This window comes from Daphnia carinata, chromosome 2 (assembly GCF_022539665.2).
Source record: "Daphnia carinata strain CSIRO-1 chromosome 2, CSIRO_AGI_Dcar_HiC_V3, whole genome shotgun sequence".
Classification (NCBI taxonomy): Eukaryota; Metazoa; Arthropoda; class Branchiopoda; order Diplostraca; family Daphniidae; genus Daphnia; species Daphnia carinata.
The window spans coordinates 1,713,383-1,728,390 of record NC_081332.1 but is presented as its reverse complement, the minus strand read 5'-3'; the positions used below and the strand labels follow the sequence as shown (position 1 = coordinate 1,728,390).

Below are 15,008 nucleotides of genomic sequence, written 5' to 3'. Positions count from 1 at the left end.
TTTGCTCCACCCAAAAAGAAAGGCTAAGTCTCCCATTACATAGTCCACCTTTAATTGACTTTGGTTCAACTACGCCTTTGATTCGCCAATAATGAAAGTGTCCATCAGAGGTTCGGATGAGGAGTTCAGCACCAATGATAACGTAACCCTCCCTTTCCGGTGTCAGTTGTTAATTACTGTTCAGCAGAGGGAAACTAATGGAATCGAACAACCGTCTTTTTGTCCAGCATGATTCTGAACCAAACATTAAAGTGGAATTCCTGTTTAAAGTTATGTATATTAACGAAATCAACAAACATTTCCGAATTTTGGTTCTTGGTAAAGATTATAAAATTTAACATGTGCACTTTCAAGATCAATTTCTATAATGAGCAAGTCTTTCACGGTCATTTTCTATCTTTTTCCATCTTTGCTTTCTTGGATTTCATACCTGATGCGACAACTACGTTCGTCCTCTGTCGAGTGGCATTCGGAGGCTGTTGCACGTTTGGACTTGAGCAGCAAACGATGGGACGCAGTTGTTTAAGTCTTTTCAGCTCATCCATTTTAGCATTAAATTGTACAGTCAGGAACGTGTACAAATGTCGGGTTTTTTTAATATCACAAAAGATATTTCTGCCGTTCTTCGTAGGTACTGCCACAGCACTGTAACCTCTTCTGACACAATCGTCCATGACTCCAAAGGAAACGCGGATAAAATCCCTTGCTTCCGAGATTTTATTCAATTGGTCCAGTTCCAGGGTCAAGCTCTTCTTTGATGATTGCAAAAATTCCACAATAGTTGGATACTTGACAGCATCGGGAAATTTGGCCTCTTCCATGCTCCAACTGAATTTTGGCTTACGAAGCGAACTCAGTTCGACAATCCTGCAATCTAAAAGATGCATAGCCATTTGACTGGTCATGTTCAACGTGTGTAGTGAGGCAACGAGCTTCTCCAACAATTGATTGTTTTCACAGCCATCCCTTTGCGATCGGCATATGTTTTCAAGAAAGATTTCTGCGATATTGACAGGTTGAGGTTCAAGCAAAAGAAAACAGCGAAGAAGGTCCACTACACAGTCGATGATCGATACGCTGCAAGACGTAACGGTAATGGCAACGTAACTGCAAAGGCTTAGATAAAATTTGTTACCGGCAGCATTCTTCATATAGATTTCTTTGAGGTCGATGATGATATGGCATTGCTGAAGGAGCGGTAACGTCATAAAGCACGTGAAAAATTGTTCGGATCTTGACTGAATCGCAACAGATGAGTGTTCCATACAAATGCCCATTTCTATACAGAGGCTTAGAGCGTTAGGACTATTGGATATATCACTTGAATGGATACGTTCCATTAAAAAATTCCAAATCTGATTCGATACGCTTGAGAATCCAATGGTGCAATTATGGCACAGTAAGGCTCGTCCGATTGTCAAGAAATGGCTCAAGTGCTTGTAAGTGTTGCATGCCAAAAGCTTATTGATGACGTTTTCGCAATCAATCCATCCGATTAATTTGCACGCGACATCGCTTATCAAAACAGCAGCATAATCAGAAAGCACACCAATGGATTTGCTGGCCATTACCTCGAGCAGTTGAAGAGCCTCCTTCCTTGCGTTCAGAGATAAGCACAGGCTGAGAAGTCTAAAGATCCTTGTCTCCATAAACTCTGAATGAGCTATTATTGCGCGTAGGGTTTTCAGTGGGTTGTGTGTTGTTCCACGCTCTAATTGATTCAATACGTAATCGGGACGATGGTGAATGTTCATGTAAAGAGATCCTTGTCTTGGCCATAAAATGAGGACAGTCTGATAGAAGTCATGGATAAGGATTGTCTCTTTCGACTTGTTATTTTTGCGTTGTACTTTGTCTGGTGTTCTATTTTCAAAAAGAGGTTTCACCATTTGCGCTTCTTTGTCGATATCCAAGTTGTAAAATTCGGTGACGCAATCGTCAACGCCAACCCAATGACTGGCGAAGTGCGTGACGTACTGCATTTCTTTCATTTCGACGACGTTTCCATCTAAATTTCTTTTAGTTGTCGAACTTTGCTGGATCACATCATCGGCTTTAGCATCTTGATAGCCGCGAAATGCGATCCTTGTTATTCTTCGTGTTAGTCGAGCCAAGTAGACATCCATAAAAGGAACTGAGCACATAAGAAAGGCCACTTGGCGATCACTACCCATCAGCGTAGAAAATGAATGACGAGAAGGCTTGTACTTCCTATCCAATCCAATAATCATGATCTTTGGTCGGCAATTTTCAGAAACGTTCTCTTGCCATGAGCGTAATTCCAATGTCATTTTAGTCTGAAATTAGTTTTGATTCAAGAATTGAGAAGGAATTCAACAAATGAGACGAATTACCAGTGTGACGAGAAAAGAAAGTAAATTCGGGAAGGCTAACGTGGCTTTTTCAGGCTTCCACATCAGGTTATAAGCTAACTCGATGTTCCAACCTGTGCTTTTTGGCTCGATCACACTTTCACAGTTGGCGCTAAAAAATTTTACACAGAAAGATGGATCGTTGCATAAGGAAAGATCTTTCGTGATAGTTAGATTAGGATTGGTTTCATTCGCTTGCGATATTTTCATTTCAGCGTCCAGGTACTTCTTTTCCACTGGAAGTTGCACCATGATGGTACCAAAATGCCCTTTAAATTGATAAAATTTAACTAAAATCAATACTTAAGTGAAGAAAAGTTGCTTTACCTATTTCCTGTTTAATATAGCGATGACGGATGTAATGACTATCCGAATGGTACATAACCAATCGAGTTAGGGAACAATTAGCCTCTACCCATTGCACATCAATCTCATGTTCAATGAGAACCAGCTTAATCCATTTGGGAAGGTTTTGTACAAGAAATCTTGAGGTCTCTGGGAAAGATATGCATGCCCGTTCAATTTGCCAAGAAGAATTTATGCTGGTATTCTTTCCTTTCCTACATGAAGTAGCGGCAAAAGGAGTTGGTTCTGCCACAGCCAGTAGCTTTCCAGTATTCTATTGTTAATTTATGGAGTGAGATAGGAAGGATTTACAAATGAAGTTTTTAGCTACCTCTGACGTGATAGGGAATTCAACATTACCAACACCCATTACATGAATTGCTGGCATAGGCCTACAACTATTTTTTAATGGAAGGCTGAAATGCATTCCTCGTCAAATAGTGATTGTGAAAACTTAAAGTCCAGACCAGCACTAAAATAAACTATATAGTGTGAATCACGAAAGGTAACATAAATTTTTAAATAACCTAAATTAGATGTCAAAGTGCAGCAGGGTAAATCATTGCAAAACAGAAAAATGCTATCACAAAGGGTTCGACTTCTCACCTTAGATACCTGCATACAGTTTGATCCGTTTAAACGGATTTAAGGTAATTACCTTAAAGATCCAGCATTTTCAGCAACCATAAGAACAGAAATTTTTTTGAGGAAAAACGTGTCGTACTTCAGTATCCTAAAACTTCAACACAACCAAAGGCAGTCCATCAACATCTTTCAAAATTATGGAACGTAATGAACACAACCGACGTCGTTACAAACACTTGTTGTCGCATGTCAATGTTTACCTGTTCAGACGAAGCTCAAGATGACTCATGAACTTACGGAGAAATTGAACTCTAAGCAAACTGATGCATTTCGACAGGACAGTGTACCATCTGGTGAACCGAGAAACTTTCAGCTGTTAAACAACCGCGTAAGAACTTCTCACGTACTGAAATGATTGCATATTTATATCACGTAACTTATTAGCTTTGAATTTATCGATTAAGGTAGACGAATAATTCTGCTGCTAACCAATTAATAAAAATACTTGAAAAATTACTGGGGCACTCAATCTAGTGTATTTTGTTAAGTGAATAGCTTAAAAATGAAACTCTTACGATTGAAAAAGAAGCGAGTATTCATGGAAAAGCTTAGGACTTAGTCAACTTCCTCGATAGTTGGTCCAGATCCCGAACCAGCGCCTGGAGCACCAGGAGCGGCTCCAGCACCATCGGCGAATCCAGGAGGAGCACCACCAGCTCCTTGGTACAACTTGGTGACGATGGGGTTGCACACTCTTTCAATTTCCTTCTGCTTATGCTCAAACTCTTCTTTATCAGCCAGCTGGTTTGCGTCCAACCATTTAATGATCTCGTTGCATTTGTCCATGATGGTTGTTTTATCAGCATCAGATAGTTTGTCCTTGAACTTTTCATCCTCAACAGTAGACTTCATGTTAAAGCAGTAAGACTCCAGAGAGTTCTTGGCAGATACACACTCACGCTGCTTTTCGTCTTCAGATCGGAAGCGCTCAGCATCGGATACCTGTGCGACGATAATCATTAAGACCAATATTATTTCAACTTAAGAATGCTTAATACCATTCTCTCAATTTCTTCTTTCGACAAACGCCCCTTGTCGTTCGTGATGGTAATTTTATTTTCGCGACCAGTAGACTTATCAGCAGCAGATACGTTCAAAATACCATTTCTAGAAACAAACATACATTAGATGTTGAAAAGCTACTAGATTTACTACGGTTCTTACGCATCAATGTCGAATGTGACCTCAATTTGGGGAACGCCACGCGGAGCTGGAGGAATTGCAGTGAGTTCGAATTTGCCCAAAAGGTTATTATCCTTTGTCTAGAATCCCAGTTTAGTTTATTAGTAAGCATTGGTAACAATTTGTAGACCGGCATGCAAGTTACCATGGCACGTTCTCCTTCATAAACTTGAATCAAAACACCTGGCTGGTTGTCAGAGTAGGTGGTGAACGTCTGGGTTTGCTTAGTAGGGATGGTGGTATTTCGCTTGATCAAAGCAGTCATAACACCTCCGGCGGTCTCAATACCCAACGAAAGAGGTGCAACATCGAGTAAGAGAAGATCTTGAACAGCCTCAGATTTATCTCCCTTTTAAAAATAAAATTTATCAATCAGAAATAATAAATTCTGGTAAACCCTTACCTGTAAAATTGCTGCCTGAACAGCAGCACCATATGCAACGGCCTCATCGGGATTAATTGATTTGTTTAGTTCTTTCCCATTGAAGAAATCTTGCAACAGCTTCTGGACTTTCGGAATACGAGTGGAGCCGCCAACAAGAACTATATCCTGAATTTGGGCCTTGTCCATTTTTGCGTCGCGGATGGCCTTTTCAACAGGCTCCATGGTGGAACGGAATAAGTCAGCATTCAACTCTTCGAAACGCGCCCTCGTGATGCTGCAATAAATAGCCATAAATAATAAGACCAAACCCAACGCCAAACAGCACAAACAAAATTTTTTCACCTTGTGTAAAAATCAATACCCTCGAAAAGCGAATCGATTTCAATGCTAGCTTGGGCAGATGATGACAAGGTACGCTTGGCACGTTCGCAAGCAGTACGGAGGCGGCGTAGAGCACGCTTGTTGGTACCGATGTCCTTCCTGTATTTACGTTTGAAATCTTCAACAAAGTAATTCACCATACGGTTGTCAAAATCTTCCCCTCCCAAGTGTGTATCTCCAGCAGTTGATTTAACTTCAAATATGCCATCTCTAATAGCTAAGATGGAGACATCAAAAGTTCCACCTCCAAGGTCAAAGATTAGCACGTTGCGTTCCCCACCTACCTTAAAGTGCAAGAGTTAGCTGAAGTCACTAGTATTGGGAAAACATGGGAAATTAAATACTTTCTTGTCTAAACCATAAGCAATAGCAGCAGCAGTAGGTTCATTGATGATACGAAGAACATTGAGACCAGCAATAGTTCCAGCATCTTTGGTGGCCTGACGCTGCGAGTCATTGAAGTAGGCAGGGACAGTAACAACAGCATTGCTAACAGTTTTGCCCAAGTAGGCTTCAGCAGTCTCCTTCATCTTGAGCAACACCATGGAAGAAATCTCTTCAGGGAAGAAGGTTTTTGTCTCGTTTTTATATTCCACTTGAATCTTTGGTTTTCCACCATCACTAATAACTTCAAATGGCCAATGTTTCATATCAGCTTGTACAACAGTGTCCTCAAATCTGCGTCCAATCAGGCGTTTTGCGTCGAAGACTGTGTTATTAGGATTCATAGCTACTTGATTTTTTGCAGCATCACCAATCAGACGTTCCGTGTCTGAAAATGCTACATAAGATGGTGTGGTACGGTTTCCTTGATCATTTGCAATAATCTCCACTTTGCCATGTTGAAATACCCCAACACACGAGTAAGTTGTGCCCAAATCAATACCAACAGCAGGATTCTTGGCAGCCATGATGTCCTATAACAATAAAAATAATTCACACTGTTTTAAGTTCAATTGATAAAGAGCTCCTTTAAATAAGACAATAACTTATGCCTGTAATTAACCACATGAGTACTAAACAACAGTGTTCCTGACAATTTGGGATTCATGGCTTAGTTTAGTTTTGGATGTCTATAATTGGAACTAAACGAATTTGAACTTGAACAAAATTACTTGCCTTTTTATCGATATGAACTTGATAACACAATGTATGATAATACTAACAATTACAAAATCTATGCTACCTCGGTTCGCAGAAATTATGATAAAGCTGTAATTCTTTTCTAATGTACTGCTCGCTGTCGCTATTTGTTGCCTGACTGTTAAAAGCATTTAGCGTAACCCCTAATCTGAATGTTCGTAATTTCACCGCTCAATGACGTGGCGCTCAGCGAAAGAGAGCGGTGGCCAGCCATTCCACTTCTAGGGATATTACCCTAATTAGGGGGATTTAAGGAAAATTTTTGGAATCTAGGGTGCAGTTATGGAAATCTAGGGTTTCCGGGATTATCCAGGGCCTATTTAATTTTCTGGGGATTTCTCGGGATTTTGAGATTTTTGGCCAAACCGCTGTTGCTTTTGGCGCTTCTATGCAACTTCAAAAGTAAAATGTTCCTCAATAAGAGCCACCAAGCGGACAATGGTGAACGGTACGCTTATCAGAAAGTAACACTGACTAGGATACACCACGAACTCCATTTGATCCTCCAAACGTCTGTGCCAAACATATCGCACGCCGAATTTTTTAAGACTCAAGTCTCCGACTGAATTTCTGACAAGCACTTGACCCATCATTGATGGGGCAATCCGATGGTTTTATTTCCGTAGCCAATTTAAATTTTTCTGGTAACTTGTTTGGCTTTGACGGGCACTGGTTAATTGCTTTAAAAATGTGTTCGATTTAAAACTGTTCTAAAATAAATAAAATGGGTTATTTTATTTTTTTTATTTACATTTATAAAAATAATTAAAAAATTTTTGAAGCAATGTTGTCTATAAGAACCGAACACGGACAGTCGACGTATGATCTCAGTGTTATACCACAGCGCCCTACTACAGCACGACACTACTATTAGTCACATATTATATAGCTCCGGTATTAGAACGAAGGTCGATGAAAAATAAATTTGTTTGAGATGTGCGGTCCTGGCACAGTGGTTACCACCTTCGCTTCGCATTCTGAAGGCCCCGGGTTCAAGTCCCGACACCGCCAATTTCCCTCCCTCCCTTTCCCACCAATTCATCATTCAAGATACACAAGATTCTACGCTTTCAAGAAAGAAAAAAAGAAAAAAGAAGAGAGAAAAGAAGAGGGAAAAGAAGAAGAAAGAAAAACAAGAAAAGAGAAAAGAAGAAGAAAGAAAAGAGAAAAAAGAAGAGCCATGCCTACTATAAAGGGCTAAATGGCACATCAAAAAAAAGCCTTGCCAGGCTAAAAAAAGGCAAAAAAAGCCTTGTCAGGCTCAAAATGGCAAAAACTCGATCTGTAGTACTGTTCACTACCTTGAAGATCGTACCACAAGCTGAAAGGTAGAGAAAAGGTGATCGTTGAACGTAGGCTGTTCGTTAGCCTCCCCACGGCCTGAAAGACGGCTCGTGGATGCAGGCAGCTTATCATCGGAATATGTGACCCAATTCCCTACCCGTAAGTTTTTGTTGTTCCTTTTTGTATTTATTTTCATTTTTGTATCTAACACTATTAGGTTGTTTGTTGTTGATGAAGTTCAAGCATGAAAGAGTGGTGGTTTTGTTTGAGGTTTGGTTTTGTAAGTAGCTGCAAATAGAGAATGTTTCTTATCTTCTTTATTATTGGCGATTATTACTATTATTATTGGCGAGGCAGAGAACATGCTATATATAAGCTATATAACAATATAACAAGCTATATATAAGCTGGACCCGAGTTCGAATCTAGCCTCAGTCATTTCTTTTTTCCCTTCCCTACCGTAAGCTGGCCACGCGCGGCGCTAGGTTCCACTTTCCACTGCTTTTCCCACACATTTCAATTCTGCATTCGTTACCAAACAGTGGAAAGTGGAGCCCCTCTGGCAATGTAGTTTTAGGCGCTGGAGGTATTGCGCGCTGACAGGCCGTTATTATAGTAGGCCATGTGAGTATGCCCAGTATGCCATGAAAGTAACAGGGATTTTTCTGGGGATTTTATTTTGTTTAAATAGGGATTTATGTCCCCAGTCTGGCAACGTTTTAGGGATACCACTTTGCGGAAAGTGGAAACACTGGCGGTGGCGCTGTGAACAGAAAAGTAATAAAACCGCAGAAGCAGAAGCATGGTTCATGGTTTCATGGGTGGAAAGGAGTGTTAATTAATTGTTGGTATAAATCTTTACAGTAAATGTAGGTATAAATTAAAGCAAGTTTAAAGGAAGCTTTTAGAAATCTTTCTCCTGAAAAAATCGTCCTATTTTGTATTTTTCAATTGCAATTTATTATGGCCAGCGGAACTTCAGTGTAAACGGTGTCAGCATGGGTAGAAGCTAGTAGTCCTAGTAATGGGCAGATATCCTTCAGGTTTAAACCAAGGAAGTAATTTTTTGGAGTTTATGTTTGATTCGGGTTTTATAGTGATTTAAATCAGGATTGCTGTCATTTTCTCCTGCACTTATTTAGAAAATGATTTTCAACCTCAAAAGCCCTTCAAAAGCCAACTGCAACTTTCTTTATGTTGGGCAACTAATATGTTGCTTTATTTCAGTTGCACTGTTTGATTTATTCAGCATTTTAAAAATCTTGGTGATACAGTCCTTAAGCCAACAAGCTTGAATCTGTGTCAGTCGTGCCTAGCAGTAGTTTGCCATCGTTAGATGTATGTGACCTGAAACAATTTTATGAAGGAAGAAATTTGGACCAATTTTTTCATGTAAGAAATTGTATTTATTTAATGTTTACTAATTTTGGTCAAATTTCTTAATATAGGTGCTGCAAGCGGAAAAAAGTTCAGTGTTCTACAATTAATTAGCGAAATGGTTGTGTTCATAAAGGGTTAAAGGAACCCACCCTTATTAGAAACCCTTTCAGCCTGATAGTGGCTACCTTTAGTATGCATAGTGGCTAACTTCAGTATGCACTTGATTAATGAACCATGCACTTTGTTAACCTCTTGAAAAAGTAATGTTACTGCAGTAGGCTGTAGTAGACCGCCAACAGTTTGTCAACAGAGTGCATTGTTCGTTATTCAGTTCTCCTGACATTGTTTGAACAAGTTGCCTAGCATGATGAAAGATGTCATAAGGTTACTAAACATATGTTGTTGATAATGAAAAAAAGAAATTTATTTACAGAATTGTAGAACCTATTTTCGGAAACGTTTGCAGGAAAAGTTGCCGAAACCATTTTCTCTTCCCGCATTTTTGAAAGTAAGATGGCCGAATTCCAACCATCAACCAATAGAATTGAAGGGGTAAGAGGTTAGGCAAAGAGAAGGCCAGAGTCAATTTGAGTCTCGTGTTTCAGTGGCCATTTTGTTTAGACATGAGCTGTATCAACTTGCGTGCTCTGTACACAAAGGTAAAGCTATCATCATTTTGTCGATATCCAGGAAATTGTTTGCTGATCTAAGGCCTACAAGTGATTCAACTAAATAAGATTGGGAACCAGATGCAGTCATTCTGAACAGCACGGTAACTCATGTGATTCACTCATTTTAAATTAACCGAAACTTTTCGTGTGATCTGAGACCACCAGAATCTGAGAGGCGTATTGTGAGGCCTATTTGTTCACAAAATCGAAATGCCATACTGTAATGGATTGAAACAGAGTAGGAATTCCAGGTGAATCAAGTAATTGTTACTTTTTAAATGTTTTGCTTGAGATTAAACCAAGTGTACAGTTGCAGTGTACTTTCAGTATTGAGGACATAAGATTGTTGAAGAAGAAGAAAAAAATCTAAGCTGGGCCCAGTTTTGGCTGCTGTTTGCGTCACAGGTGTAGTGTCCAATAAAATTCCTATTGGGATATTAAATGTTTTTGATGAGGTGGCAAGTATCAGTTTCAAGTGTGTCGTCATAGCCTTTTTAGCATGTAGCAGTTTGATATCACCTGTCCAATTCTTATATTGACTAGATTCACATCATCCCATCATGAAAATTTCAGGACACAAGGAAATTGAAGTTGATAGGTAAGGTTCAAATGCCATTTAGTCTTTATTTGATTTACGTACTTCTCCAAGTTTCTTTAGACTTCGTGTTTCTGACTTAACAGGCATGAAGATATAAAAACTACTGTTCTGGTTTTTATGCGCATTAGCGTAAAACTTCACTCGTCTATCCCTGCTTAGGAAACAGTCCCTATCGGTCTAGAGCTAACAGAATGTAACACTGATAATAACTAAGAGGAAAATGTAAGTCTTTTTCATTAATGAAGATTTTGACCGTGGTTTAAGCTAACATTTTAATTTTCATTTCAAACTGAAAAGCGTATGACCGTCCATGGTTTTCCCCTATTTTCCCTTATTGACCTGCTTTCCAATCCTTTGTTGTTCAGCTCCTGGTTAGTAATTTCTAGTCTTCTCGTTACTAAACCAAAATTATTTACTACCAACTCAGTAGCAGGTTAGTTAGTTTCATTTAAAGTTGTTAACAGCATTTCAGAATGTGTCATGTCAGAGTTTGAATTGTACTATTATTCACCCTGGATGTCAAGTGAAATTTGGCGGTGTCAACGCCAATTTCGTGAGGGAAAAGACATTAGGCGTAGACGAGAAAAGACAAATATCGTAGTTTAAATTGGTCAAACGCCATATTATGGACACAAGTATTGATCACCATGGAGACTTCTGCGTTGTTGCTCCAGTAACTGCATTGCCACCAAAATCTGCTGGAAATCGATACATCTTAAATATGCAATAAGTCGAAGTAGAACGTGGTCTGATAGTTTATTTATGGCAGACTTACAAAAGCCACGGTCGACCGTAGTGTTTGTGCGATGCAGTATCATAACGTCAACAGCAGTTAACAGGCATCAAATTCAAAATCAGCGAAGTTATTTGCTTTGGCTGAACACTTATGGCGTCAGTGTGCCCTAGTGGTTTAGGATCGTATCCATCGCCAAACCAGCAAGCTCAAAAAACAAATACCCCCGAAGACGAACAGCAAAGTGGAAAAGAACTTACTGCAGTCGACTATGAAGATATTCTGGAAAAATTTGGCAAAACACGGAACTTACAACTTAATACATTTCTATGGCTCTGTTTACCAGCCTTCTTCCCGGGAATTGTCGTGATGTCTTACACTTTCACTGGAGGGACGCCCAATTATAGGTAAGGAGAGGATTAAACACGAAAAGAATTAACCATTCACCGTTTATTATGTTTTTAATTTTGTATTTGCTTTTCACTTTAGATGCTTTGTAGAAGCTTGTGACGAAAATGTTACAACTTTATCGAATAACGGTTCATATTTCGCTCCCCCATGGCTCAACCAAGTGATTCCGTTGCATAAGGAAAAGGCTATAGCTCAATGTTATAGGTACAACATTACTTGGGCTAGGAACAAACATTGCGATCTCAACCAGTCCATGCATGACACATTGCTGGAAAAATGCAGCCATTGGGTTTACGATACCTCAGTTTTCCGTTCAACCATCGTCAGTGATGTAAGTTGATCGACTATTTTCAGCAGATTCCGAAGTCCATAATATTTGCTTGTTTGATTCTAGTTCGAGTTAACGTGTGAAAGTGAATGGAAGCAAACTATTGCTAGCAGCCTGTTTATGTTAGGAATGCTGGTAGGAGCAGTTAGCATTGGTTACATAGGGGATACGTGAGCTATAACAATTTTAATTCAGCACATTTTACCTCTTAACTAATGTTTTTAATGTAAATTATATAGTATCGGACGAAGGAAAACATTTACGCTGAACGTATTTACACTTGCGATCGTTACAACCGCTTCCGCATTTTCACCTGATTGGATTACATTCTGCTCATTAAGATTTGTGTCAGGAATCGGCGCTTCTGGCCACTTCCTAATCATCTTTGTTTGGGGTAAATCCACTTCATGAAGTCACACTGAAAATGTTTATTATTACGGATTGGTTAGGAGTTGAAGCCGTCGGGAACAAGTACAGAATCACTTGCGGATTCATTTACCAAATTATTTATGCAGCAGGATCTGCCTGTCTGGGTATAGTTGCTTATTCCGTTCGAGACTGGAGGTTACTTCAGCTTGTTATTAGCATTCCCATGTTTGGTTTTACAACTTTTTATTGGTTGGTTGGCTTTCCCTTTTTAAAATGTTACCCATAAACACAATGAGAAATCCGTTTACTTAAGGTAAATCATATTTTTATACTGTATAGGATATTACCAGAATCAATTAGGTGGCTGATAACAAAGAAGCATTATCCTCAAGTGATACAGCTCCTGTTGCAGAAAACTGATGTGAATCAAATCCACGTTGTTCCTGACTACGTTTTAGCCTCTTGTCATGGAGAAACTAAACGCCATATCGAGAATTCGGTATGTCAGCTGTTTCTTTTTACGCTATCTATCAATAGGTGCTATTAATTGAAAATAATTAACGTTGCTTGATTCGTGGTTAGCGGTTAGGACATATTTCCACGATAGAATTAAATGCAGTACAAAATGGAAGCGATTATTCAAGATATTTAGAGAAAGCTAAGGTTGAGAGCCTGACTGATATTTTGAGGTCAAACATTTTGATGATCCGATTAATGATCATTTCCATGGCCTGGTATGTATCATAAAGTATCTAATAATACGTTTCAATTTTTTATGTTTACCATCCCTGTTCCCGGTTTATGCATAACACAGGATGGCTGGAGTGATGGGATACTACGGCTTAACGTATTCTGCTGCAAACCTAGTGGGAAACTTTCACATAAACTACGGACTTTCTATGCAAGTGGCAAAGTGTAACACATCAATATGTTTTTTAATTTAACCTTTTCCTTTCTGTAATGTCACTAGGCTAGTTGAAATTCCTGCCTACTTATTGTGCATGGTTGTAGTGGAGAACATTGGGCGAAGACCTATGTTAACCTGTGGCTTACTAGTCAGCGGTCTTTGCTGCCTCATGGCCAGTTTGCTACCCGTTGGTAAACTAAAATTCTTACCCTTTTCCCGAATGTTTGGGTAGTAAGGAAGTTTAACTGAACGTAAACTTAATTTGATCGTATAAAAGAACGGACATCTGTTAAAACAGTGTTTTCAATGGTTGCTAAGCTGTTTGCTGCCTGTGTGACGGCCACTCTCTACTCATATACCTCTGAACTGTTTCCGACTTTCGGCAGAAGTGCAATCGTCGGGTTATGCTCAACTTGCGGCCGAATAGGAGGAATTTTGGCCCCTATCATCTCGGATTGGGTGACACTTAAATGCTGGGTTACGTTTTAATAAGAAGTTGTAACGTGTCTGTTTTGAAATTTATAGGGGAAGAGAAGTGATGTCCACGCCAGTATGCCTTTCTTCGTTTTTGCCACCATAAATATATTGGTTGGACTCCTATGTTTCTTGCTTCCGGAGACCAGGAAGACTTCCTTCCCATCTACAATCAAGGAAGCTATCGAAATGAAACCAGCATTCCTAGTGAATGTTTTCCAAGTAAAAGTTAGAAAGGTCGAGCACCAGGAAAGGCACTAATAAGATAGGATTTTGCAATTTTGTACTTGAAACACCAATTCGTGAAACTGGATGTGTACATTTTCACATTTTTGTTTCTATCGTTAGCGTACCTTGCGTCTACTACAGATGGTAGAGCGAAAAAAAGAAAGATATGGTAAGGAACAGGGTTAATAGGAATGATAATCAAAATAGGAGAGTTTGAGAAACATAAAATTTCTCATAAAATGTGAAGTTAGATTGGCTACTCAGAAATTGAATATGTTTGTTGAAATGAACAATCTAGGATGCTTCACAGGTAGGCCACAATCATTTAGATGAAATCACAGTAAGTAGTGACTGCTGAATCCTATGGAGAATATTTAAAAAACAATAGTTTGTTATGTTAGCAAGATTTGAAATCCTAAAGTTACACCTCAATTGAAAAACGTAACTAAGACGGCCATTTCGATATTGTAAAAAAACCTTAAGGGAAAACAAGAGTGAGGAAGAAAACTGACGGATGAATTTGTGACTTATTGAAAATTGGTTTTCCTGGTGGTTGGTAGCGTTCATTGTACGTTGTGCCGACCGATTGCATTGCATCACGGTGGTTGACAGTGGCTGGATGGTTCAATTTTCTCAAGAACACAGAAGGGTAAGTTAATGTCATTAGTGCTAGTAATGGCGTACACTGTTTTCAACTAGTCCTCAGCAAGAGAAGAACATTGCTACTGGGGGTGTGCTTCATGCTCATACCACAATATGGTAGTAAACAAGCTAACAACACCCCTACCAAATCTACCTACGCCCGCCAGATGCCAGGAAAATCATTTTTATGAATAGTTGTACCACAGTAGGGCTTGCCCTGTAGGTTTCCATTTAATAAGTGTAATCGTGTGAAGGTGATCAATTCAAATGAAATATGTCATTGCCTTATTGTGTGTGTGGTATTGCCTTGAAGTGGTGTATAAGTCGTACCTGAAGAATGAACTTTAAGAACTTTGAAGTCCATGTTATACTTCGAATTTGAATAACTCCAACACTACAACTTCCAGGTAAACCCAAACTGAATTTTCGGCATCGCCGTTGAATTGCGAGTTCGAACCATGTGTTTGTGTGGCAAACCTGATCTGCCATGTCGAACATAAATAACTGATTTTGAGTAAAATATTATTACA

The 15,008-nt window shown here is 39.2% G+C and overlaps 3 protein-coding genes and 1 long non-coding RNA gene across 7 annotated transcripts; 2 read left to right on the top strand and 2 right to left on the bottom strand.

Annotated features, from left to right (window-relative positions):
* Positions 1-262: 262 nt before the first annotated feature.
* Positions 263-3,171, bottom strand: LOC130686170 (uncharacterized). Its single transcript, XM_057509462.2, has 4 exons — positions 3,049-3,171; positions 2,700-2,991; positions 2,355-2,641; positions 263-2,297 (listed from the first exon to the last, which is right to left on the bottom strand). Exons 1-4 carry the CDS (start codon positions 3,142-3,144, stop codon positions 387-389), a joined length of 2,586 nt encoding a protein of 861 aa, XP_057365445.1. The 5' UTR covers positions 3,145-3,171; the 3' UTR covers positions 263-386.
* A 644-nt stretch (positions 3,172-3,815) lies between these two features.
* LOC130685833 (heat shock 70 kDa protein cognate 4-like) lies at positions 3,816-6,227 on the bottom strand. The gene is made up of 7 exons (XM_057509116.2): positions 5,655-6,227; positions 5,272-5,594; positions 4,948-5,203; positions 4,690-4,893; positions 4,527-4,624; positions 4,361-4,469; positions 3,816-4,304 (listed from the first exon to the last, which is right to left on the bottom strand). Exons 1-7 carry the CDS (start codon positions 6,219-6,221, stop codon positions 3,918-3,920), a joined length of 1,944 nt encoding a protein of 647 aa, XP_057365099.1. The 5' UTR covers positions 6,222-6,227; the 3' UTR covers positions 3,816-3,917.
* Positions 6,228-9,421: 3,194 nt separating this feature from the next.
* Positions 9,422-10,616, top strand: LOC130686131 (uncharacterized). 2 transcript variants are annotated; one of them, XR_009422104.1, is made up of 5 exons: positions 9,422-9,669; positions 9,808-10,039; positions 10,099-10,263; positions 10,332-10,386; positions 10,470-10,616. It is a non-coding gene; the product is annotated as an uncharacterized LOC130686131 (long non-coding RNA). The 2 variants fall into 2 exon arrangements; XR_008999826.1 differs by lacking the exon at positions 9,422-9,669 and having other exon boundaries at positions 9,747-10,039.
* Positions 10,617-10,894: 278 nt separating this feature from the next.
* Positions 10,895-14,058, top strand: LOC130686099 (organic cation transporter protein-like). Of its 3 annotated transcripts, none has more exons than XM_057509393.2 (11): positions 10,895-11,526; positions 11,609-11,861; positions 11,925-12,028; positions 12,098-12,252; positions 12,308-12,476; positions 12,567-12,726; positions 12,810-12,961; positions 13,042-13,140; positions 13,198-13,325; positions 13,412-13,593; positions 13,660-14,058. In XM_057509393.2, the coding sequence occupies exons 1-11, from the start codon at positions 11,273-11,275 to the stop codon at positions 13,867-13,869; spliced, it is 1,866 nt and encodes a 621-aa protein (XP_057365376.1). In that variant the 5' UTR covers positions 10,895-11,272; the 3' UTR covers positions 13,870-14,058. The 3 variants fall into 3 exon arrangements, with proteins under 3 accessions (XP_057365376.1, XP_059353610.1, XP_059353609.1); XM_059497626.1 differs by having other exon boundaries at positions 10,898-11,526; positions 13,042-13,128; positions 13,660-14,053; XM_059497627.1 differs by lacking the exons at positions 13,412-13,593; positions 13,660-14,058 and having other exon boundaries at positions 10,896-11,526; positions 13,042-13,128; positions 13,198-13,404.
* Positions 14,059-15,008: the final 950 nt, after the last annotated feature.